The sequence below is a fragment of the Eucyclogobius newberryi genome, unplaced genomic scaffold (assembly GCF_026437365.1).
Source record: "Eucyclogobius newberryi isolate DKJ021-1_F unplaced genomic scaffold, fEucNew1.0.hap1 SCAF_9, whole genome shotgun sequence".
NCBI classification, from domain to species: domain Eukaryota; kingdom Metazoa; phylum Chordata; class Actinopteri; order Gobiiformes; family Gobiidae; genus Eucyclogobius; species Eucyclogobius newberryi.
The window spans coordinates 4,491,339-4,518,320 of record NW_027316532.1 but is presented as its reverse complement, the minus strand read 5'-3'; the positions used below and the strand labels follow the sequence as shown (position 1 = coordinate 4,518,320).

General features: G+C 39.8%; 1 protein-coding gene across 1 annotated transcript; it reads left to right on the top strand.

Moving 5' to 3' along the window:
• Positions 1-26,961, top strand: rgs5a (regulator of G protein signaling 5a). The gene is made up of 5 exons (XM_072438319.1): positions 1-147; positions 2,962-3,075; positions 10,490-10,551; positions 24,885-25,051; positions 26,744-26,961. Exons 1-5 carry the CDS (start codon positions 104-106, stop codon positions 26,906-26,908), a joined length of 552 nt encoding a protein of 183 aa, XP_072294420.1. The 5' UTR covers positions 1-103; the 3' UTR covers positions 26,909-26,961.
• Positions 26,962-26,982: the final 21 nt, after the last annotated feature.

Below are 26,982 nucleotides of genomic sequence, written 5' to 3'. Positions count from 1 at the left end.
GCTTCCTCCAGCCGCCAACGCGCTCACAAAGCAAACTGAGAACTCAAAGGAAAGACGTCAAGAACTGTACAAGAACTAAAAAAGGAACCGAACCACAGGCAAGATGTGTAAAGGATTAGCCGCGTTACCTCAGACATGCATTGAAAGGTGAGTGCTGCTGCTTGGAGGCAAAAGTTTTTAAAAAGTTCTAGAGTTCTAAATGTAATGTGAACAAAAGTGGGATGGCAAGGTGTTTAGATAAACTTTGGTGAAGCAACTGTGAATGCAAAGCCTTAGAAAAAAGAAGTTTAAGCCATATATTATTTTTATATTTGCTTGAAAAGTTTTTGTGAAAGTACAAACAAAAAAGGTAGAAAGATAAGGCTCTGTCGTTATGTGGGATTGAAAAATGTGATGGAACTTATTTAGATAAAGTTCCAACAATGATTTTTTGTTGAAGGCAAGACAGGTGAAAAGGATAAACTTTTTCTGTAGTTTTTACTTAAATGGAAGAAAACTTTTATTGTTTTTTCATGTTTTAATGTGGCATCTACATTCAAAATTGCATGTAATTTGAAGTATATTATTATTGGATTAAAGGATTCATTTTAGTTGAGTTTTTAAAGGGATTTTAGATCTTTTTTAACATTTGAGGAAACTCCATATTGCTGATTAAATGACAAAGAATCACACTTTCTTATCTAATTACTTGAGTTAATGTCTTATTTACTATGGATATCATAACATTTTCATTTAATAGATAAAAAAGTTTCAGTTACTGCTAATTAAATCAAAGAGTAAAAATAGATGCTTTACAAAAAACATCTTTTGACTGAAACACACACAAATGGATGGAAATTGATTTAGTGAAACAGTAAAACATCTTTCAGTTTGGATTGGACATTTCCTATAATTTCAACACTGTTTTCTAGTACGTCAAAAGCACAAATGGACTCACAATCTGAGGGGAGAAAAAAGAATAAACAAGAATAAATACAATTAGACTGATTGATTACATAAACTACTATTCATCTAGTTTTATTCTATATGTACAAAACATAAAACATTATTATTGTTATTGCATAGGTTATATTATACAGTACCACTTCATAATAACTACACCTTAATTAGTTGTTCAAGTTTTAATCAGGCTAACAAAAGCATAGTTTTTATGTTATGATTAAGTTTCGTCTCTGATTAAGTGATATTTTGATCTGAAAGGATTAGTGCTCCAACGATAAGACAAGGCGTCCTCTCACTCACAGCTACAGAGGAGGATCTGAACGGGACGAGCCGTTTCAAAGGGAGAGGAGAGAGGAGTTTTTCTCTTTTCTAACCTGGGAAATGTTCGAGAGGCTTTGAAGCTGTTGAACTGTGCATACCAGAGCGCTTAGGTCATCCGCGGGGCCGAGCGCCACCTTTTACCCCCGCTTCACAATAAGTGACAAATCACATCTTAGTCACATTTTAAATACAGCTTAGAACGCTTGTGAAATGTTATCTGGACATTTGAATAGCATTGTGTAAAACGCATAAATTAATTAATGCTAAGTCTCGTTGGTTTCAGAGGTGGTGATGTAAAAGTGCATGTAAAATGCTGTCATTGGAACTAACAATCCAAAACTAAAGATTTAATAATAATAATACACAGGAAGCTGAAACGTGCTATTATATTTATGTATGTATTATATGTACTGCATATATATTATATAAATAAACACTAAATACATAATGGCATTTAGTAGGACCGCCTTTAGCTTTGATTGCTGTACACATCCGCTATGATATAGTTTCAATAAGCTTCTGTAATATTAAAAGGTTTATTTCCATCCAGTGTGTCATTATGTTTGACCAGTTGATCTTGTGTTGATGATGAGAGAGTGACCACTGCACAAAGCCTTCTCCAGCTCGTCCCAAACACTCTCACTGGGGTTCAGATCTGTAGCACATCAGTTTCTGCTTCTCCTTTAGATGTTTTCTCTGCTTTATACCAATGATTTGACCCTTCTCAAATGCACTGACATCTTTTCCATGACCACAGGATTTGTCCTTTCTTTTCTCCTTTTTTTTGTTGAAAATGGGTAAACACAGAACAAAAACACAACAAGAGAGCAAGAATACAAATAGATAATAAATAATGGTACAATATGGCAAAACATAAATAAAATTACAACAGAAAAAGGTCCTAAATGTATGTCCCATTTAGTCCAAAGTTGATCAAATTTGTCCATTTCCAAAGTAAGTTTCAATGTCTTTTCTATTTGTCTAATGTCTGTTGCAATGTCAGTTCAGTCCTTGATCGTTGGTGATGTTTGTGTCATCCATATCTTTGTGATGGCGTCTATTTATTGGCAAGAGTTTTTAGGCCCAAGTACATAGCTCTGAAATTTCGTGGGATGCCGATGTCAAAAACAGTCTGCAGTGCATCGTTAATCTCACACCTGACAGTGGTTTGCCTCCTGGTGCCACAGTTTCTCCAACAGTTAGCATTACCTTGTGAATAATTAGCACTTTGTCATGGTGTTATTGATAAAACGTAACTCATTTTCCCAACAAAATCCCCTCCACTGGGATTTACACACACTTTCTCCACACGGTTGTTTCACTCACTGCATCAGTTGGGTTTGAATAATGTTGCAACAGAAATATCATCACCATCAAAAGGCTATGAGAGCTAGGAACATGTAGACCAATGATTTATTCACATTTTTGACTCAGTTTTTAACAAATTAATGTAAAAAACAGTAATGTTGTGAGGTGCATATTTTAAGCAGGGAGAATGGATGGGTTGGAAGAGGGAATTTTAATAAAACATAGAAAAAAAGACAAAACCTACCTTGGAACAGATATGGTGGTACATTATTATAGAGTGTCTGTCCGTCTGATCTTTTCAAGTACAAAACAAAACTCCCCGACATAAGCTGAGCGTAGGTTAAGGTTGCTTCATTGATTCTGACATGACCGTAAATGTGTTTGTTCCAGGGCTAAGGAGATCAAGTCCAAACTGGGCGTGCTGCTGCAGAAGCCGGACAACACCATCGACCTGATCATCCCGTATCCAGAGAAGAGCGAGAAGAAGCCCGAGAAATTGCACAAGTGAGTCGCCCCAAACTACATTCAGTGCATTACATTCTGTAGCTTTTCTGATGGACGGTCAACCACCTGCTGGTCTCCACACTTGTAATCGAGTAAAGATAGATTCTGTATTTTCCGAACTATAAATCGCACTGGAGTATAAGTCACACCGTAAACAAATGCATAATAGATTAGAAAAAACATATATAAGTCGCATTTTTTGGGGACATTTATTTGATAAAATCCAAGTTAAAAAACAGGCATTTCATCTTGAAATGCAATTTAAAATTGTAACAGATGAGAGAACATGGTGAATAGATGTACGTATGCTAACGCTAACACCTTCAGCTCCATGACTAAGTGTCTGGTATGTGGTACAACCAAGCCCCCGGGAACCAAGATGGCCGCCATTGAAACCTATGGAACTGCTCATTGGCGCATGGCTCCAAAAAAAGTGTTTTAGTTCCGCATTACTTCCTGAATACTGTCTCATTTCCTCCACTTTTGTGACGTCATCGCCGTGAGGCTTTGGCGTCGGGAGCAGCTCTATCGTATGACTGAGAGAGAAACAGAACATGTCACAGCTTTAGATTATACAAGCCACATAACATACACTTCATATGTTTTAAATTAATACAAGTCACATAACATACACTTCATATTTTTTAGATTATACAAGCCACATAACATACACTTCATATGTTTTAAATTATACAAGTCACATAACATACACTTCACATGTTTGTCCTGAAGCTGCTTCACAGACACATGTGACACACCCTTTGTCTCTTTTGAAGAACAATTATCATTTAGTAAGTTAGTAAAACTAACAGACCTTTTATAAATTCAAAGTACTGATTCTACACTGTTTACTTTTAGTCGAGGCAGAAGTTATTATTAAAATACCTTTTGCTTTGGAGTCGTCAGGAGTTTACTTGAGATGACTGTGTCTGCAGTGACCTGTAGTGACCTGTAGTGACCTGCAGTGACCTGTAGTGACCTGCAGTGACCTGTAGTGACCTGCAGTGACCTGTAGTGACCTGTAGTGACCTGCAGTGACCTGTAGTGACCTGTAGTGACCTGTAGTGACCTGCAGTGACCTGTAGTGACCTGTAGTGACCTGTAGTGACCTGCAGTGACCTGTAGTGACCTGCAGTGACCTGCAGTGACCTGTAGTGACCTGTAGTGACCTGTAGTGACCTGCAGTGACCTGTAGTGACCTGTAGTGACCTGTAGTGACCTGCAGTGACCTGTAGTGACCTGTAGTGACCTGCAGTGACCTGTAGTGACCTGCAGTGACCTGTAGTGACCTGTAGTGACCTGCAGTGACCTGTAGTGACCTGTAGTGACCTGCAGTGACCTGCAGTGACCTGTAGTGACCTGCAGTGACCTGTAGTGACCTGTAGTGACCTGCAGTGACCTGCAGTGACCTGTAGTAACCTGCAGAGCTCTGGTCAGCACAGACAGAGGCTTAACTCACTGGTCAGGACGCTCAGCTCTGCTCTGGATGGCTGCTTCACTCTGGAGAAGATGAGAAAGATTCTCATTAGAACATTGATATATTCTGCACATTTAACAGAGAAAAGCTGGACTATGTTATTGACAGATTTACATTTCGCTCTGTAACACAAAAGTTCCTCTTTTCACATTAATTTTTAAAGCTAGAACCAAAAGTCGTTACTTATGCATAAGTTTAAACCTTAGAAGTTAGAACATAACTGACATGGAAGTAAATCCATGACATTCCTATACAAAACAAGTGTGTGCTTTGCTGTTTAAACACTTCATTATGAAATATATAATAAAACCTCAAATGTCGTCTCAGCCCCTGTAAGTACAGCACTGTCACTTTAAAACACCTTTACATTTATATATGTAAGATATGACCCATTTCAGCAGGTTATATTTGAATTATTTGTAGTTTTTGATTGCACATTATACAAACGTCACTTTATTTCCCTTCTTTCTCTAGTTTCCCTTGTCTGCTTAACCTTTTGTCTCTTAGAACATTTAGTAGGAGAAATGAGTTATTTATTTGCGAAAGTCATGAGCCATCACGACGTGCAGCTCCAATGCATCTTTTCGTGTAGCTAAACGTTAGCTTGTGTTAGCTCGTGTTAGTTTGTGTTAGCTCGTGTTAACTGTGTAATTGTTGTTTTATACTTCATATGGAACGATGTGTGAAACGTGAGGAATGACAAACAAACACAACTTACGTGTATCGTGGTCTCGTCTCTTTCTTCTGCTTGTGTTTAGTTTCCGTCACATGTTCTTCTGCTTGTGTTTAGTTTCCGTCACATGTTCTTCTGCTTGTGTTTAGTTTCCGTCACATGTTCTTCTGCTTGTGTTTAGTTTCCGTCACATGTTCTTCTGCTTGTGTTTAGTTTCCGTCACATGTTCTTCTGCTTGTGTTTAGTTTCCGTCACGTGTTCTTCTGAGGCTCGTTCATGAGGGTCAAGTGCGCGCTCGGTGCTCGTACACCGTTCACCGGGAGGTTAAAAATGTATTTTTAAAGTATTTTAGAAACAGTCAAAGAGTGAAATTCCTTCTATTTTATTTTTAGACTAAAAACAATTTAGCATGTTTGGTAATTTTAGAGGCCGAACTCCTGAAATGGTCCGACCAAAAGGCTGCATTCTACGGAGTGGCCACTACTCAATTTGGAGCCAGAGGCAGAGGGGGCGTGGCCTATCCAGATATTATAATACATCCATGGTCCCAACTTCAAACTCCAGAGGAAGAGGAAGTGCTGATTCTTCTCCTGCGTCGCTTAGAGCCTAGAGCGCCCTCTTGTGGTTGTAAATGTGACAATCAAAATGTGACGGTTGCCAGTGTGAAAATAACGAATAACATCACATATAAGTCGCTCCGGAGTATAAGTCGCACCCCAGCCAAACTATGAAAAAAGGTGCGACTTGTAGTCCGGAAAATACGGTATGTTTAATGCCATGCAGTGAAACATCAGGAAAGCAATAACGTCTCAAGTGAAGAATAAGTTAAAAGTAAAGACAACTACACTGTGACTCAAGCAATACCGACGTTGTGCTTATGCGGAAAGCTGTGTTTATTTTGGAAGGACGCCGACATGAAAATGGTCTATTTGATATATCTCCAGAGTTATTTTTCAGTGTTTTGAAAGTAAATATTGGTGAGTTTGGTCAGAGCTGTGGCTGGCTTTCACAATCATCCTAAAAATGCCACGATAAGATTGTGAAGTGTTGTTTCAGAGACAGGTGGATGACTTTATATATATAATTTTGTGAAATTTAAAACCACTTAACACAACATATATTATTTATTATTATTATTATTATTGTATTGTACTTTCAAACAGAACTGTCGAATAGTTTGGCATGGGTAAAAGCCTAATTTGTTGTGTCTTGATTGGAAAACAGCTCCATTCTTCTCTGAATATCCTTGTATCTTTCAGTACTAAACATACAACTTCTTTTACCTCAGATTTACAATGCGATTAATTGTGATTCCTCATATTTCAAACGTTTGATCAATAAATCTTTTGACATTCGATCGACAGCACTAATTTACACTTCGACAAACTTTATTGACACACAAGGGACATTAATTGGATACAGTAGCGCAATTTGTACTAAATAGTAGTACAATTCTAAATAAGAAAAAGTAGCAAGAATAGCAGAAGACGTCTTGAGCTAACTTTTGATCATGTTGGCCCAGATAAGGTTTTTTATTCAAATGTATGAGACTGATGAGAACAGTGAGTTCCTCTGATCTCTTTATGCTGATTCTGGAGAAGGTTTTACTTGACCTTGTGTGGCTTTTTAACTTCAAAGTGATCAAAAAGGGACGACAAAAGGTGAACTTGGATTCATCGATGTTGAAAGTTGAGGGTTTCATCCCGGGCGCCTTATGCAAAGTACGTCAAATTTGTAAAATGGCTTTGACTGTCCTGAAAAAAAGACGAATGCATTATTATTATTATTCAGTTATATATGTAAATTAATAAATAACGCCAACGAATCTGGCTACATTAAAAGCAAAGGCAACAGCAGAGAATCAGTTCTACAGTTTGCACCAGAAAATCTATGGACCTGTTTCTATTTATCAAGTTATTTCAGATCAATATTGATGTTTACAATGAACAAAAAGTAAAATAATGAGGAAACATTTTGGAAACCAAGCATAATTTCTTTTTGAATTTGAGATTTAAATCATCGTGAAGTGTACAGATACAGACACAGTGGTGATCAACGGTCTTCAAAGCGCGCTGTGGAATCATTTCAAATCTTCAAATGTGAACACAGAACTAGTTTGCACATGTCCAAATGTATTGCTCACTTACCTTATGCATTCTGAGCATCCTAATTAGTCACTGCGTCTTTCACGACTTTCAGAGGCCACACAGCTGCTTTTACAATGTACCTGTGCTGAGGCGAGACGGTTTACTTTTTAACATTAAAGAAATCGGTCACAACCCCTTAAAGAATTTAAAGGGTTATTAACTACTGTCCATTACGCGGTGGTTTTCAGTCGAAAAAACACTGTCAAACTTAAAATTCTGTGAATGCCACATAGATGATTAACCACAAGTAAGCTTTCAAACTACAGTTTATTTTCCAGTCAGCGGGAAAAATAAAAGGTACATTTGCTCTCAGAGAAACAAGCCTGCATCTTCAAATACTTACATCTTCCAGTTGAAACGTTGATTAAATGCAGTTCTGGAGTAAGTGTGCAGACTTGTCTTTTTTACATGCTGTATTGTGTTGTGTGTAGCCTGGCTCCTATAGTGATGTACGTACCGGTTTTTCTGGACTATAAGTCGCACCTTTTCATAGTTTTGGCCGGGGTGCGACTTATACTTATATTTATACTTATTTACTTATACTTAGACTATAACGACTTATGTGATAATATTTGTTATTTTCACACTTGCAACCGCATTTCATCCTCCAGTGCGACTTATATATGTTTTTTTCTTCTCTATTATGCATTTTTTGGCTGGTGCGACTTATAGTCCGGAAGATACGGTATACATTATTCAACATTTGCTTCCAGAACCATATAAGCCAGTGCTTAGGGACACGAAACCAGAACTAACCTGGAATCAAACCAGGTCTAAATCTGAATCAAACTAGATTTGAAATATAAATTAACTAACCTAAACCAGAACTAAACCTTTCAACAAGATAAAATATATATGTATTTAAATATTTGGCAGATCAGATTGTTTGGAGGACCAGCTTTTAACCCTTCCAAAATCCCACTAGACCTTAAAGTGTCAAGTGTCTAAATGTGTTCAGGGGCAAGCTTCCCAGCCACTGCGATCACTGTGATAGTACTTCAAGAACAAAATGGTCAATTCCTTGGAAAATTATTTTTGGCTCACACTTGATTGCGTCCTCTGAAAAAATAGGTGGAATTTTCTAGAAAATTGGTTTCAGATGGTGCTGAAAGGATGTCTAGTGCGCAGCCATTTTAGCCAAGAGTCATTCACAAACTCTCAAACTTTCAAGAATATATTAGTTTTAAATTATATATAGTTCAAGTCAGAATAAAAAGGCAAACTCCTTGGGGTTGGGTCCTGTTTTAGTCCTGGTTTAGTGAAAGTTTCATTCTGGGTTTAGTCTTAGTTTAGTCCCGTCCGTGCAAGTGTGAACAAAGCCTGTACTAGGTCTAAACCAGATCTAAAACAGGTCCAAACGATGGCTAAAGAAGGTATATACAGGTTTAAACAGGTCTAAACCAGATCTAAATCAGGTCTAAAACTAACATGACTAATCTGTAGTTCTTCGCTGTAGCAATAACTAGTGATAAAACGGTATTATAGGACTAAATAAATGATCTTATATATGAAGTCATGTTGAAAGTTGTTTGAAGCACAACAGACCATATCGTGGTTTCTCACGGTTGAAGGTTCTTTATTACGTAAACTGGTGTAAGCAATTCATTCCTTTTGTTTGGCTTTGTTATCCATGCACTTTTGTCTTCCTGTTTTTGGTGTTTGAAAAAGGCAGCCATGACATATCAGCCTCAACAAATAAACACAACTCTTTGCTTTTCGCTCCCATTTTTCATGAGCTGAACTAAAATATAAAATATATACACAAAAGACCCATTTCTCTAAAATATTGTTCACAAACCTTTCTAAATCTGTTAGAGTGCTCTTCTCCTTTACTGAAATAATCTATCCCACCTCACATGTGTGGAATATCAAGATTTGTGTCAGACAGCATGAATATTGCACAGGTGTGCCTTAGGCTGGCCACAGTAAAAGAATATTCTGAAATGTTCAGTTTTATCACACAGCACAATGCCACAGATCTGCAGGAATGTCCACCAGAGCTGCTGCCTGTGCTTGGAATGTTCATTTCTCTACCATGAGCCGTCCCCAAAGGCATTTCAGGGAATTTGGTCCTACACAACGTAGTGTAACCAAACCAGGCCAGGTCCTCCACATCCAACATGCTCAACTGCAAGAATCACTTTGGTTTACCAAAGAATATCTGCTTAAACTGTCCGGAACCATCTCAGGGAAGCTTATCTGCAGCTGGCGCTCATCATGGGCTTGACCTGAATGCAGTTTGTCGTCGTACCCGACTTGAGTGTGCAAATGCCTTCGCAGACAGCGTGAATGCCACATCTGTGAGGTGGGAGAGATACTGAATCTCAGTGGGACTTTCCTGGTAAAATAAAAAAGGCAAACCAAAATAAATAATGATCTCGGCAAAAGGAGAAGTGCCACTAACCTTTTTTGAAAATCTTTTTTTTGTGTATGTAGAAAATGTTAAATGGGAACAAAAATAAAAGTATTACATTTGTATTTCTGTTCAGTATATTTAGTAGCTTTTTTGTGTGTGTCAAAAACACTCAATCTTGGATATTTATGCAAATTTGAGCCGTTGGACCATCTTATCCTTCTCCATGTCTATGTAACTCCATGAAGCACACTATGTCCTAAAGTTACTGTTTCTAGTTGAACAGTGGGTGATAGAACCTCTCCTTTTCATAAGAATGAATATTTTGAGGTGTTCGGACACTTTATAAACCTATTGGATGCCGACTCTATTGGTTAACCTTCTCTTCTGAGCAATACAAAAATCTTTTGGGTTAATTATTATGGAAATGTTTATCCACCATAATCCTTGGGGCTGAGACCTATGGATAATCACGCTTCACGTTAATTTATTCACTATGGGCTGGATTTAAGCCGCCACTTGAATTGGACCCCTTCTGGTTTAAGTATTTATTTCCATATTGTTATTTACACTCAACAACTTCCCTGTTGAGTATTTGGGTCGTAGCATCGGACGTATTCAGTTTTGCTCATTAAAATGGGTGTATTTCATATTACGTTTGTGCAGGTTGTAGTTTAACAAAGAAAATGTTGTTTAAATGTATTTACTAGACGGTTGCCAGAGGGTTGCTTTTCCACTGAACCATGTTGACATTCTGTTTCCAGGCCGAGCCCGGAGGAGGTGGCTCAGTGGCGTGAGAGTCTGGACCTGGTTCTCAACAACAGCTGTACGTATCACTTCTGCTTGAACAGATCTACTTTATCTGCCTTTCTATTAACATAGATAGAGAGCCATACAAGGCTATCTTTAAATGTTTAGTACAGCATGGCCCTCTTCTGACATTTACTGACCATTTCTGAGACTCAACGGACATAATAACGGTGGACAGGTGGATTTTGGCGTGCTTGGAGTCAGTACAGAAGTTAAGCTTGGCTGGCTTGTTTCCACTTGGTAGGGGGAGATAAATGAGACTTCAACTCACCCCATAACAATTCATTTCCACAACATGATTCTTTTTTTCAAGGAGGGAAATGTACAGTAATTAGTTCAATTATGAGTGATCACAGAGTCTGTATCAGTGATAAATGTGAGTGTAGCTGCAATGTTCTGTTGTTTCTCTGGTTTTCTACATCTGTTTACTCAATTTTCTTCTTTATCCAGATTGCAAAGAGCTGTTTAAAAGTGCACTATGCAACTTGTCGGATTGAGTCAGTGTAATCCTTCATTAAACAAGACGTTTCAACTTTCATCTGAAAGTCATTCTCAAACTGTGGCTCTAGTCTGAGAACTCAGATGTTTATCTTTATCCAACTCCTACGGTGGTCTGTAATCCTGAATCTGCGTGCAGATAAAGCCTCTTGTGCAGTGGTTGTTTAGTCTCACCTGTGTAACTCTCTTTACACATTTCCTCACTGCATTGGATTGACTACACTACATTACTCTGTTTTTGTGTCTGCATCTTGTCCTTAAGGTGAACCGGTTTTGATTCAGTTTGAAATGAACAAAAATGTCATGTTTGCTAAACATCCTTTGTAGTTTTTCAGACACATAAGGTATAGAAACTCCTTCATGTTTGTTTTTTGTCCCTTTTGTCCTGCTTTTTGGCTCTTTTAACTTTGTTTAGCGCCGGGTATCCACTGAGAGCATTCCAGATGTGTTTTTCCTCTTTCCTCTTGCCCTCTGAGCTGGTGGGCACCTCTGTGTTGTAATGTTCTGATCAGCAGGTACGGATCTGTGTTTGTAGGGAGCTTCCCGTCTCCTCCTCTGATAGTGGAACAATCAAGAAAGGCCAAGCAGTTCTCTCCAGGCCAGCGTCTTCTCTGGTAAACCTGATATTTGGGTCGACTCTTAACATGCTCTGAAAAGGCTTCCAGCTCTTGTTTCTTGATTGTCACAAATTCTGGTCTTGTATGATTGAGATAAACGTATCCATCTTGCTTTTATTTCATTACAGGGGTGTTTTTATTGCTCAAAAATACTTGCATTCTTACTTTGAGCTTCGATGCTGCTGCCTTTTCAGAGACCTGGCCATTATCTTGGCCAAAAGGCACCACCTAGTTGTCACTCTCCACAACAGTCAGTGAATTCATTGGTCGAAGAGGTGCGACATGGTGCTGGTGTCTGCACTTCACACAGTGCAGTTATTTTCAGAGCACAATTCGTACACAAGGCAATTCAAAATCATCACTGTAGACCTCTGACCAGCTGGGCCTCGGGCAAAAGTGGCCACCCAGGCTCACCCGGGCTCACCCGTGGCACGCCATATGAGATTAGAGTATGTGACTTCTTAGTGTGTAGTGTACTGGACAAGTGAATCATATTGTAAATATAAAAACAGCACTACCTATAATACCTTGCTATGTTCTGATCAGTATATACAAAACGCAGCACCCCCAAATCCTAGAGTAAAAAATAAACTTTAGAAACTAGAGGATGAAGTTATTGTAGATATTGACAGTTAATACTATTTGGCAAATGTGAACATAATACAACTACTGTGTATCTGTGCAGTTTATTTGCTGTCCCAATCAAATGAATGTGATAGAATGCAAGCACAAGTACCAGGATGAGCAGCTGTTTTAAACACATCACTCCTGGAAGGGTCTATACTATACATTGCACAAGCGTTTTGAGCTCTGGAGAGTGAGATGGAGTAAACATGCTACTGCGTATAACCCTGTATATATTAACAGCACTTGAAACATAGATAGCAGTCTGACTGAGCAAGAAAAGCATTTCACCCTGGAGAGACTCAGACACAGGACACAGAAGAGAATGATAGCGAGCTTTATTACGGAGGTTATTTGGCGCTCAGACACCGGTGGAAGACAGTGATCATGGGCACTCCATGATCTATTTGTATTAGATGTGTCCCCCCGGAGCCTGGAGACTGGTGGTGGTAGATGTGAAGAGGAGGCAGAGGAGGAGCTGGGGAGGTGGTGGGTCGCAGTACGGTTTGAAGCGGCCGAGCCATCTGCCTGAGGCTTAAATGCAACCGCCTGGTGCTGATTGGGAGCGGGGAGGAGTCACTTGAGAGCGTTGATTGGGGATGAGGAGCAGGTGCGGGCGCCATGGTACAGACGTCCCCTGTCCTTCCACCCTCCTTCTTGGCCGGGAAAAATTGCATAACCTCTTTGGGATAAGCGCAGAAACCTGGAAGAGTCCATGGTGAAGTGAGGGATCTGACTCTCACAGACGGACAGGCGGACGCCGCTTGAGTGCGATGATGGAGCTGGGGAGAGGGGTCCTTCCATGGAGGCCGACGCAGATTTAAGTTAGGTCTTCCAGGTGAATTTACGCAGGCTTCTTTTGCCTTCCACACTGGAGACTACTGACTCGCACACGTCATTTTTTTGGTTCACTTTTGTGTACAAATGTTAGCTACAAATATTGATGAACACCCCAAGTCTGCTTGCCCCTCCATAAAAGCTGAGAGAGTTGTAGTTTATAAAAGGCTCAAACGCAGTCACAGCCAAAACTATAATGATGCCAGAGGAAACCACAGAGAAGGAGTGAGAAAAGGCCCAGAATCCTTTTAAATTAGAAAAGGTGTCAGCGCTTGTTAGCGGTTTGTGAGAACTCTCTGTGCATCGTCTTGTGAGAGTATAGCAGCTTTCAAGGGGTTTTGTAGAACTCAATCATTAGGTCTGGACTCTGGTCTGGTTTAGGTCCGTTTATCATCCATTTTCTACCGCTTGTTCACTTTCGGGGTCGCAGGTGACTGGAGCCTATCCCAGTGACTTCGGGCCTTAGGCGGGGTACACCTGGACAGTGGCCAACTCGTCGCAGGGTTAACACAGAGACAGACATTACAGACAGTTCACTCTCACGTTCATTCACTAGGGCCAATTTAGAGTCACCAATTTTGCCTAAGTCTAGTATTTGAACAGGAGCACATCCCAGCCTCTTGTTTCCATGGAGACGGCTGTATCCTTAGCTATTGTATATGTTCTGTGTTTAATCCCTGTCACATAAAAGAAAACCAAACTGAAATTGACCTTTTTCAGGTTGATCAAGCAGTTTTGATAAAGGCAGACAGAAATGATTAAAAAAAAAAAAGTATCTTGTGAGCTTTGGCTCATGCTCCAAACTAAAGTATGAGCAAATACATCTGTTAAATTCATCATGAACATAATGTTCTTGTTTTAAATTATTGATGTATAGAATCTAAAACATTCTTAAAGATTTACATTATTTTTCTGTAACAATTTTTATTCCAATACTATTCACATTTGCTTTTTTGAAAATGTGAAACGTATTCCCTGGTAATAGTCTCATTGCTGCTTTAAATTTATTTTTTTATAAAGGGTAAAAGGGATTATTCTGTTTATATTATATCAAGTTCAAATAGCTTGAATTAAGTCATATTTATCTTGAACAGAGTTCATTTTGACTAGTCTTGAAATAATGTATCTTATGATCCCAGAGGCAAAAATCCAAAAGCAGTCCGGATAAGGGAAATAAGAATTTATTTGGACTTATATTAAGTCCAAAATCCAAAGGTAGGCACAAACGCTCCAAAAGTCAAAAAACACAAAAAATATTCAAATTTCCAAAAAGGCAGGGCAGGGCAGGGCAGGGCAGGGCAGGGCAGGGCAGGGCAGGGCAGGAGTACAAGCAGGACAAACATCAAATGACAAACAGCCACAGAATAAAGGGGAAGTTAAATACACACAGAGAAGCAGGTGATTGGTGGGAAACAAGTGGCAGGAGAAACTAATTGAGGTAATGAGAAGACTGACAGCAGGTGTGGTGGGAGGTGACTGAGAAATCCAGGAAGTAACAGACAGCAGGTGAGGGGCGGAGACAAGCCCCCGGGAGCCAAGATGGCCGCCATTGAAGCTTATGGAGCTGCTCATTGGCGCATGGTTCCTAAAAAGTTTTTTAGTTCCGCATTACTTCCTGAATACTGGTATATCTCCTCCCATTTTTGTGACCACATCGCCGTGAGGCTTTGGCGTCGGGAGCGCGCACGTCACAGCAGCGTGAAAGACTGAAGAGTCAACACGGACTTTTGGAATGATTCGGCTTGAAATAGTCTGTTTACGTAACGTATAATGATGAATTGTTATATCCATCTATAAATATACATGTATCATGTTGTAAAGCTCTGATATTTAAGAGAATTATAAAGAAGTGTTAAGATAAAACGTCTGGTTTAATGACAATGAATTACATTTAGAGGTCGAATAACGTCATCATTTTCTGTAGTATTTGGTTTGGGTATTAAATAACTTTTCAGTTATTTATTTACATAATGTAATTTGGCCAATATGCATTTTTTTTAATCAGATGAGAAGAAATATAAAATATAATTATCAATTCTGTTACATAATGGAGTTAAACAGTATTTAATTATATTCACTTTCCTTGTGTGTCGTTTTTATATCATGTCAATCTTTAATAAATACAAAACACATTTGTTTATGAATGTATTTAATAAGAATAATGAACATGAATGAACTTGTTGAATAAATGTGAATCTGTTTATAACTACAAATGATAAATTGATTTTAGCCACAGTTTGAGTTGAGTTTTAAAGCTACAATGTGGGACTCACTTATTAAGGAGTTTTGGAGTCTGTGTAATGTTCATTATTATTATGATCATTATCATTAGAATCAGAAAAGTTTTATTGCCATTGTCAAAGAACAGAATTCACAAACAGTGGAACTTGCTTTGGTGATTCAGTGCAACATAAAAATATTAACAATGATAAAACAACCTGTATAAGTCAAATCGAACATACTGAATAAGGTAAGATAATCCTTTATTGTCCACACATGAGGACATTTTGTTGTTGCAACACAGTAGATACAGAGGAAAAGGACAGATCACTTATAGGAAGTTTAAAAAACACTCTTAATAGATCGATCTTAATAGAAGAACTCTTATAAACAAAAACTCCTATAGACAGAACCTCTCATACCTTAATAAGGAATGGAGGGGGAAATAGAGATAAAGATAAAATAAAAACAGCTACCGTAAGACAAAATAATACTAATAATAATGGTAAAATAAACACTCTTTTTACATCAGTTATATGCACATGAATGTGACATTATTGTGTTAAATACTGAATATCTCAGTATTTAACAAGACTTTGTTTCCATGGCTACGCAGTCTTCTGTACTTCAGTAACTCCTCCGTTCAGCTCCATCGTATGACTGAGACAAACAGAACATGTCACAGCTTTAGATTATACAAGTCACATAACATACACTTCATATGTTTAGATTTATAAAAGTCATAGAACATACACTTCACATGTTTGTCCTGAAGCTGCTTCACAGACACATGTGACACAGCAGTGGCTCTTTTGAAGAACAATTATCATTTAGTTTTTTTTGGTCATAACCAAACAGACATTTTATAAATTCAAAGTACTGATTCGAGGCACAAGTTATTATCAAAATACCTTTTGCTTTGGAGTCGTCAGGAGTTTACTTGAGATCACTCTGTGTCTGCAGTGACCTGTAGTGACCTGTAGTGACCTGCAGTGACCTGTAGAGCTCTGGTCAGCACAGACAGACTAAACTCACTGGTCAGCACTGAAGATGAGAAAGATACTCATTAGAACATTGATATATTCTGCACATTTAACGGAGTTAAATGGAATGTTATTGACAGATTTACATTTCGCTCTGTAACACAAAAGTTCCTCTTTTCACATAAATTTTTAAAGCTAGAACCAAAAGTCATTTACTTATGCATAAGTTTAAACCTTAGAAGTTAGAACATAACTGACATGTTTGCTAAATCTCTACATATTCAATGGAAGTAAATCCATGACATTCCTATAGAAAACAAGCGTGTGCTTTGCTGTTTAAACACTTCATTATTAAATTGTAATAAAACCTCAAATGTCGTCTCAGCCCCTGTAAGTACAGCACTGTCACTTTAAAACACCTTTACATTTATATATGTAAGATATGACCCATTTCAGCAGGTTATATTTGAATTATTTGTAGTTTTTGATTGCACATTATACAAACGTCACTTTATTTCCCTTCTTTCTCTAGTTTCCCTTGTCTGCTTAACCTTTTGTCTCTTAGAACATTTAGTAGGAGAAATGAGTTATTTATTTGCGAAAGTCATGAGCCATCACGACGTGCAGCTCCAATGCATCTTTTCGTGTAGCTAAACGTTAGCTTGTGTTAGCTCGTGTTAGTTTGTGTTAGCTCGTGTTAACTGTGTAATTGTTGTTTTACACTTCATATGGAACGATGTGTGAAACGTGAGGAATGACAAACAAACACAACTTACGTGTATCGTGGTCTCGTCTCTTTCTTCTGCTTGTGTTTAGTTTCCGTCACATGTTCTTCTGCTTGTGTTTAGTTTCCGTCACGTGTTCTTCTGCTTGTGTTTAGTTTCCGTCACGTGTTCTTCTGAGGCTCATTCATGAGGGTTACGTGCGCGCTCGGTGCTCGTACACCGTTCACCGGGAGGTTAAAAATGTATTTTTAAAGTATTTTATAAACGGTTAAAGAGTGAAATTCCTTCTATTTTATTTTTAGACTAAAAACAATTTAGCATGTTTGGTAATTTTAGAGGCCAAACTCTTGAAATGGTCCGACCAAAAGGCTGCATTCTACGGAGTGGCCACTACTCAATTTGGAGCCAGAGGCAGAGGGGGCGTGGCCTATCCAGATATTATAATACATCCATGGCGGAGACGCAGAAACAACCATGGGAGCACATGACAAACACAAGGGGCACATGGGAAATAGAGTCTCTGCAGCGCGGATACTAACAGTCTCCAGTGGAACAAGCCTTTTTTTTAAAACGTTTTTACTTAAATTTTCCCCTTAGTTGGAAAAGGAAAATTAGGGATGCAACAATATCTGATAAACATGACATACATACATGTACACCACGTCAAAGTGCTCACTATTCACAAGGAAATGCTAACTGCTGGAGGAACTGAGGTCTCCAGGAGGCAAACCACTGCCATGTGTTTTGGGACTGTCCTGTTGCTCAGAAATAGGAGATCAATAAAGTCTTACAGATGGTTTTAATCATCTCATTCGATATCAGAACTATATTTGGGCCTCAAAACTCTTACCATAGACACAATAAATGGATACCTTTTGGAGCGTACTTTTGGCAGCAGGGGAAAGGGCCATCACAAAGAAATGGAGACAATCTGCACCCAGCAGATGTCACACACACACTTAATTTGGAGAGTGACAAATGTATTATACTTTGGACTAGATGGGACCTTTTTGTGTCGTAATTCCCCAAATCTTGTAGATAAAAGTTCTAATTGCAAAACATATACATTGATAATCTCAGTGAAACCAAAATTTAATAGACAAGAATAATTGACTCTACATCTTCATTTCCCATGCAGCTAAAATGTCACATTGACCTTAAAGAAAACAAGAGATTGGTGCATTTATCGCCTGTTTTCCGTCACTTGTTCCCTGTGCGTGCTGTGGCGGTGTTTAGAGTGAACTGATAGTTTGTCATTGAAGCAGAGCAAGGAGCATCTAAACATGATCCAAAGAGATGTGAGCGCACGGACATGACAGCGGCCGAGGGAACAGCCTCGCGGGTGGCTTTTCTCAAATACTTCAAACTAACAGAGAAGCACGGACGAGGGCTGTAATCAGGGAAAGCTTTATAGATACCTTTGGGAGTTGTTGAAGGGAGTTAATGATGATGATTTTCTATTGAGAAAAAAAAAATTACGTCATAAGACCCTGTGCGCAATTTCTCTTCTTCTCAGTTCAGAAACAGTTGAATTTAAACCAGTAGCCATGACCGCCACTTGTTTCAAGCTCTCACAAACCATTCCACAAATCTTGATTGTTAAAATGCATGCATTTATTCATTATTAAAATGTTACTTCTTCCCTTTTCTGTTCTGCAAACAACAAATCCCTGCAAAATCTGACAAAAAAGGCCAAACATTTTGTTGCAGGTAAATTTTCTATGAGTCCATAGACAAGTACCACTAGTGAATGTATTTGTTAGCAACACTAATATGTGTTTTTGGTGCATGGACAGCTTCAGAAAGATGTTTTCAGGTGGCACATTCACAGCCAAAGTGCTCTCATCCCAAAACATATCTTAGGTGCGTTCACACTTGTGCTGGTTTGACCTCCTTCAATTAAGTCCTGCTGTGGACTTCGTTTGGTCCTGTGTTAGTCCAGGTTTAGGGTGTTTTCGTACTACCACTATTGAAGTTGACTTTCAAATCCCAGAGCAGTACGCTTGGGTGTACTCTGGAGCAAAGCAAGTGTGAAAGCAGCCGTCCCGTGCAGTCCATATGGCCCATATTGGATTAAATGGGCCATAGCTGTTTACCGATGCCCGCTCTTGTGAGCTCTAGGAAGCTAAGCAGGATAGGGCCTAGTTAGTACTGGGATGGGAGACCGCTGGAACAGTGGGGTGACTAGTGCAAACTGCCTAGTATGAATCTGCTGTGGGCAGGAATGGTGGGTGGTAGTGGGAGTGGACAATGGTGCAGACTGTCCGCCTTGCTTCTGGGCTGTGGCAGTGGAGTGAAAAACCCGATAATTAATTAAAGCGCTAGCATTTAATATATTTGAGCAGAAGCAGCATGGTACATTTAACCACCAACCAAGAAAAGATCACCGTGTGTAGCACCAGGGAAGTGTGTACGTGTTAAAAGACACAACATAGGCCAAAAAATGATTGGGGGACAGGTTGAAAAAATGCTCACCTCCCACATGTCCCCGCTGCACATAAATGTCAGAATATAGTGCATTCTACATTAGGTTAATTTCTCCATAAATATCTCATAGCTATAGACGCAGGGAGGGTTGAAAATATATGCGTGTGTGTGTGTGTGTGTGTGTGAGTGTGTGTGTGTGTGTGTGAGTGTGTGTGAGTGTGTGTGAGTGTGTGTGAGTGTGTGTGTGTGAGTGTGTGTGAGTGTGTGTGAGTGTGTGTGTGTGAGTGTGTGTGAGTGTGTGTGTGTGTGTGTGTGAGTGTGTGTGAGTGTGTGTGTGTGTGTGTGAGTGTGAGTGTGTGTGTGTGTGTGAGTGTGTGTGTGTGTGAGTGTGTGTGTGTGAGTGTGTGTGAGTGTGTGAGTGTGCGTGAGTGTGCGTGAGTGTGCGTGAGTGTGTGTGTGTGAGTGTGTGCGTGAGTGTGCGTGAGTGTGCGTGAGTGTGCGTGAGTGTGCGTGTGTGTGTGTGGGGCTCATGGTGTGACGTTTGGGGTGAATAGTGACCGGTGCCTGAGAACAAGATTGACCCAAAAGAGTGAAGTAAAATAGAACAAAATCTACTGAGGCTGCTCCACAGAGAGCTGTAACTGTCTTCATTTCAGCCCCAATTTCTATGTAGTGTGTGTGTGACATCAAACTCTTGCTTCTGTGATAAATAAAACATTTTATAATCAGATGCAAACGGGTCAGTAGAGATTTATAAATAGTTTCCTTTTATGTGCTACGTTATTGAAAACATTCGACAATTTGACTTTTATTGGGTGCTTTTAGTGCTCTTTCTATCTGTTTCCATGACTCGTTCCAGTTCATTCTCACATGACTCATGGTTACGTTCACTCTGCGGGTCAAATACGATTGTTTTGCCCATAAATTATCTGTATCCGATTATTTCAGGGCAGTGTGAACAGTGCAATTCAGATTTTTTCCCGACCCAGGCCACTTGTGGAAATAAATACGATATGTATCCTACTTTTAGAATGCAACTTCAGTCTGAACGCTCAGGTCCCCAGATCCGACCTGAACCTCACCAATGGGCGACATTTTTGTGATAAACGTCACAATTTTGAGTCAAAGTGCCAGAAAACAACAGAGAAAGCAGAGAGAAATGGCCGAGGAAGGAGCCAAAAACAGTCAGTGGAAGAAGGAAGAAGTTTGTGAACTAATCAAAATACGAGGAGACAAATTCATTCAGGCAACAATAGAGGTTCCGTTCCATAATCGGGCAGGATTTAAGGAGATCGCGAAGGAGTTGGTCGAATTGTTGGCCGATTTAAACAAAAAAATGGAATTGGGCCTCATACCCTGCAGTGTGAACATAGCCTCAGACACTGTTCCTCTCATGTTTCCTTCACATGATATAAATGTGAACTCTCTGTTGTGCAGTAGTAACCATAACAACCACAAAATGTAATCATAGTCCAATAACATCCAATAACGTGCTCTGGATGGGACTTAATGATATTCTTTATAGAGGAAATGGCTGGAAAGAATTCTGTTGGAAGAATGTATCCTGTTTTTTTCTTAACACCATATCAAAGTGTTTATTGTTCACAGAAAAATGCAACATGTTTGAGAAATTGTGGTTGGCAGAAGGTAAACCATCATTATCATGTGTTCTGGGATTGTCCTGTTGCTCAAAATTATTGGACAGAAGTTAACAAGGTATTGTTAATTGACATTACATCATCATCCCACTTATTTTCAGAAGTCTGTATTTAGGCCTCAAAACTCCTGCTATGGACGATAGAAATGGATACCTTTGGAATATACTCCTAGGGAAAAGCCATAAAAAAATGGATGACACAAAATAATTGACAAAATTCACAAAAGGACTTAATTTAACCGACTCTGGACTAAATGGGACGTTTATTTTAGACTTTGTGTGCCGTGGTTTTCTTTTATTTGGAGGTCCACTTCATTTATTTAGATTAAAGGTTTTATTTATTTTTGTTGAATTGACTCTCTCTGATTATCTTCCTTTTTTCTTGTAGTTAAATGTTTTTAAATTTTGAAAATTTAAAAAAAGGAAATTGCTCCTGAAATGAGGCCACCAAACAAGCACAAAGCTGGGGTGATATTTTTAGACAAAAAAGAAATAAGGATTTTCTTCCCCTGCACAATCTTGCCAATCATTTGTCTTAAAGTCATTTTAACTGACAACAATCTCATCTTTGGAGTAAAATAAAAGCACCAATTTATAAAGCCATTGCGGAAATCTCATTTAGTTTATTTATACAAACAGAAAAGACACTGAACTTTGAACTCTCATGTGAATAGGCCCAGTAATTACAGGGATACAGATCTACTGGGAGCATTTCAAACACAGCCAGCCCCTTGGCAAGGCTGCTTTAAATCATATTTTGTATTATTTATTTTCTTTTGTTTGTTTTGTTTGTTCCGCGGCACAAAATAACATGTCAGTTTCGGCCGCGCGCCGCGGCTCTGTAGACACTCCCTTTCTTTTAATGTAATGTTAAACAATTAGTTTTAACTAAAATGATTCAATTCAATGCATATTGTACACCTAGGAAACATGAACAAATCTGCATTTCTGTCAGACTCGATAACATGCCGTCAAATTAATGTTATGATGATATCACACTGTGAGATATTACAGTTACATCCCTAAACATCAGCTCCGCCCACTATTGCTCTGGACTGGAGCTTTTTGTCTTTTGAGAGCTAGAGCATTGTCATTTTAAGAACCTGCAGCTCATCCGTGGTTTACTTTGTAAGAGCCAATGGAAGTGTTAAGTTGGTGTTAGCATACAGCATTTGAAGAGGTCCAGCTCGACTCAGACGGTCCCTCTTCTGCCTGAAGAGTGGGTCCAGCTCGCCTCAGTCGGTCCGTCATCTGCCTGAAGAGTGGGTCCAGCTCGCCTCAGTCGGTCCGTCATCTGCCTGAAGAGTGGGTCCAGCTCGCCTCAGTCGGTCCCTCATCTGCCTGAAGAGTGGGTCCAGCTCGCCTCCGACGGTCCCTCTTCTGCCTGAAGAGTGGGTCCAGCTCGACTCAGACGGTCCCTCTTCTGCCTGAAGTCTCCTCGTGTCCGTCTGTCCGTCTGTGAGAGTCGGATCTCTCCTTCACTGGAACTCCTCCAGGTTTCTACGCTTTTTTCCCAAAGAGGTTTTTTTGTAGTTTTTCCTGGCCGAGAAGGAGAGTCTAAGGACAGAGGACCCTGGGACATCGTCCCTCGCCACCACAGACATTGTCTGACTTCATCGCCACCACAGACATTGTTGATTCATTTCTCCCTGTGGCCCTCAGAGGCAACTGTTGTTGTGATTTTGGGCCTTACAAAAATAAATTGATTTGATTTTGATTTGATACAGCCTTGACGTGTAATAAAGACATGACTTGAAGGCGCTATGTGGTCCGCAGCCAAAGAAAGCAGAACGAAGCGATGCGAGGGAAAGGTCTCCCAAAACAGTTGCGCTCCCTCACCAGAAAAGCTTATTGCTGTCACCTTTAAACTCTCTGCTCCAAACTTTATCAAAGCACATATCCCCAGCCTGATCTCACATAATTGCCGTCTGTGTTTACCATTTGGGCAGGCTTACGTGGCGCAGGAGAACACAGGGCCTTGATTGCGGCTCCATTTTGTCCTCTCCAGTCGTTTAGATGTCAGATAATGCTCCCGTCTGCCGTCCGACCATATCGCCCTCAGCACTCGCCCAATCATAATGCACAGTCCGTGGCCTTTGTGTTCAGTCACAATGGGTATCAAACTAGCACCCGACTTACACAAACTCGACGCACCCAAGGAGGAAACGACTTGACACAGTAGCTCCAAAATACAATAGAGAAACTAGTTCAAAAGATATGCATCGGGCAAAGCAATAACAGTAAGAGTGAGTAAAAGTAATGTACTTTAATGCTGTATTCAGTTTTGAACTAATCTAGACAAGAGTATTAAAAATGCTAGCTTTCGGGAAGCATTCTTGACAATAACTTTATTAAACCCCAAAGGCTGATAATGTCCTTCTTCATCAATCATTAACTCGGGTCAGAAATGGAACAGCTTTATGAAAAAGGAAATTATACATCTATGGGTGAATGATAATGTGTAATAAAAGTGGGCCGTGTCGGTGTAATGCCTCATTCATCTGGGAGTGTTCGTCTGGACACGTTTTCAACTCTCAGCCAAGAGTCTTTCTCAATCTGCACCTTTGTAGATGGATCGTCAAAAAAGAAAGGCCTCCAAACATGATGACATTTCTTTTCTGAACCCGTGGAAACAAATCTAATCTTCTCTAGTTTTAGATGAAGCAACACCGTGGGCAGGACTGCATCCTTCCACTTCAAAAGGATCAAACGTAGGGCCAGAAATGTTGAAAAAAACAATGCATTTCTGACCCCCGACAGGCAGAGCTAAACCCCTCATCTTTAACCTCAAAAAGAAACAATAGCAGATTTAATGCTATTGTGATTCCAATTGTACAAGTCACTGAAATATCCCAAAAATGGTTGTATTTTGAAAGCAGCAGTCCATTTCTGTTGAGCAAATTCTGTTAATCTAACTTTCATTTTGTGTTTAGACAAACTAGTAGAAAAAGCTTGTAGTCATCTGGACTCAGTTTGAAAAATTAGACGTTTCGACTCTCATCCAAGAGTCATTGTCAATAACAGAATTTAGGTCGAGAACTCCGATATTAATACTGTTCTGTGGTAAGACCCGCCCATTGGGAGGAGCCTTCCTGAAGTAGAAAGAGTTGTTTGTTTCAACAGAAACTCCCCCCTTGTATCTACCGAGCCTATTCAGAATCTTAATGGGCTATTAGAAACCTCTTTGTCTTTGTGAGACCCTGGCTCAACCACCCTGAGTACCTGATTAGCATCTGAATGTCCTCTACCTTTCCAGGGGTTCAGTAACCCATTATAAATAACAGGAAGATTAAACCTTAGCCCTCCATTGGAGGCCATATGGAGGGCTAAGGAAGGCTCCTCCCAATGGGCGGGTCTTACCACAGAACAGTATTAATATCGGAGTTCTCGACCTAAATTCTGTTATTGACAATGATTCTTGGATGAGAGTCGAAACGTATAATTTTTCAAACTGAGTCCAGATGACTACAACTGAAGCTTTTTCTACTATGGAACACGCCTGGACGAATGAGGGATTACACCGACATGTTTAGACAAACGTTTGGCTCATAAAGGAAATTACTAGCTCATTTGCACAATACAATAACACTCAAAATACATGAATACGACACTAAATAAAGATAGAGCTGCGTAATGCTTTGCCTGGAATGTTCCACAATAACCTTTTGCTTTTTCACACACATTTTTTTGTCATCACACGGTTGTCATAATATTTTCCCCTTTTCCTTCATTAATTGGACCATCTGTGCGTTTCTCTTTAGATGGCCTGTCCGCGTTCCGTAGCTTCCTGCAGTCGGAGTTCAGCGATGAGAACATCGAGTTTTGGACGGCCTGTGAGGACTTCAAGAAGACCAAGAACCCAGTCAAGATGGCCACCAAAGCCAAGAAGATTTACGAGGACTTCATCCAGTCTGAGGGGCCCAGAGAGGTGAGGTCGTCTTCTTCTTCTTCTGTCTTTCAGTAATAGAACACTCTGAATTCAGGTCATCAAATCTGCAAAGGCCCTTACCGAAAGAGATTGGGACATTTTTGACAAACAAAATAATCTGTCTTTATACTAAAATTGGCCAAAGTACGTCCTTTGGCGCCGCAATGTATGTTTCGGTTCATTTGGGATGCTTCACTTTTGGCTTATGCCCAAACCACAATGCTGCTCTGTGATTGGTCCGGTCACCTCGACTCCTCGTGGTTCAGGCCCAATCACAATCGGACACAGAAGCAAGAGCCGTTTTGCTGGCAAGGTCAGTTCACTTCTAGTTTCAGATGTGCTTTTCCCAGCCATTTCCCCCAGACTTGTTGGGTTGATTTATGAGGGCTTTATTTAACTACTATGATCATAAAGCAAGTTTATTTCAACATTTCAAGAAAAAAAGTGCTGAAAATCTTGCAAAACTAGCAAAAGTACTGCTACAATGTTAACAATTGACTGTTGCCAAGTTTATGCTTCAGTAAAAGTATAAAGTATGCATGAAAAACAAATCTAGTACATTAATACCAAAGTCCAGCAATTAATGTTGAAGTTGTTCTAAGATACAAAAAAGTAAAAAAAAACATTCAACAGTTTCAGCATGATAGAAAAATTTGTACCGTTCCCATAGCAAATAACCTTTTAAGACAAACTATGCAATCGTTTGAATGGTGAGAAGTTAAAATGTTGCCGGTAACAGGACGCTGAAAAGGTCGCCCACCTTCATATTTCACTCGTGCGGATGGCCATTTATAGCGTGATGCAGACGCCGATCCTTTGTTAGTGGAGCAGACAGGCCTGAGTCCAACACTGAACAGAGTCGGAACGGATTCAATTTGTCTTGTTTTTCCTCTGACATTCTATATATGTTTCAGCTAACAAACACCCTGCATTTCTTTACGTTTCTAAATGATGAACGAGCTCTATGGAGGTGCTGTTTTGAGTTGTTTTGCCAAGTCATGTCAAGGTTCATTCAAGCTGTGTGCCTAAACAAACAAAATATAATGTATTGCCAATTGGTCAATATGTTAAAATGTTATACTATTTGTTCTTTTCACATGTGGATTGTGTAAATTACCAGTAGGTTGATCTTAGACAGAAGATAAGATTACGATACATATTAAAATTACTAAAATGTGTTTCTGGCCTTTGACTCGACCTTCAGTGCCGCAGTGATCTTTACTGATCCAGGGTCGTGCTCAGGAGTGCATAGCTGGAGATGCCTCCTTCGGATCGCACGCAGAGGAACTGTGACCACGTGTTTATGGAGTACTAATGAGGTCTCATGGGAGTCTCATGGGAGAACTAAGCTGCTCATTATAATTCCTTGGCATTCTTGCGTCCTCTGAACCACAGTTGCGTGAGGCCTATTGTGCATGTTTTGGGATTGATGGGGGAAACCAGAATTCTCAGAGAAAACATGCAAGCAGGTGTATGGAGAAGGTTCCCTGGTGCTAGAACGGGTCAAATGCAGAGAAATATAAAAAAGTCGAACAAGGATTCCCTCGTACCATAACCTTTCTTAATCAAATACATGTACGGGACTTTCAACTTGTGCACTTTATTCTGAAGGCCTTCTATTTACTCAAACAACCAAACCTGAATCTTCTCATGGGCACACAATTTGATCATGTGTTTTTCTCGATTCCCCAGGTGAACATCGATCACTTCACGAGGGACGTGACTCTGAGAAACCTGGTGGACCTCTCCTCCGCGACCTTTGACCTGGCTCAGAAGAGGATCTACGCCCTGATGGAGAAAGATTCCTTTGGGCGCTTCCTCCGTTCCGACAACTACCTAAACCTGCTGGTCAACTAAACAGTGACACGCAACTACGCATGCTCTAGGAGGCGCTGTGGGGGAGCGGTGAGAGGGCGGGGCTAGGGCTGTAC

Coding starts and splice junctions, on each gene's coding strand:
- rgs5a (XM_072438319.1), top strand. CDS start 104: ATGTGTAAAGGATTAGCCGCGTTACCTCAGACATGCATTGAAAG. Junction 10,552..24,884: donor CCTGGTTCTCAACAACAGCT/GTACGTATCACT, acceptor GTTTCTCTTTAG/ATGGCCTGTCCGCGTTCCGT. Junction 25,052..26,743: donor AGTCTGAGGGGCCCAGAGAG/GTGAGGTCGTCT, acceptor TCGATTCCCCAG/GTGAACATCGATCACTTCAC.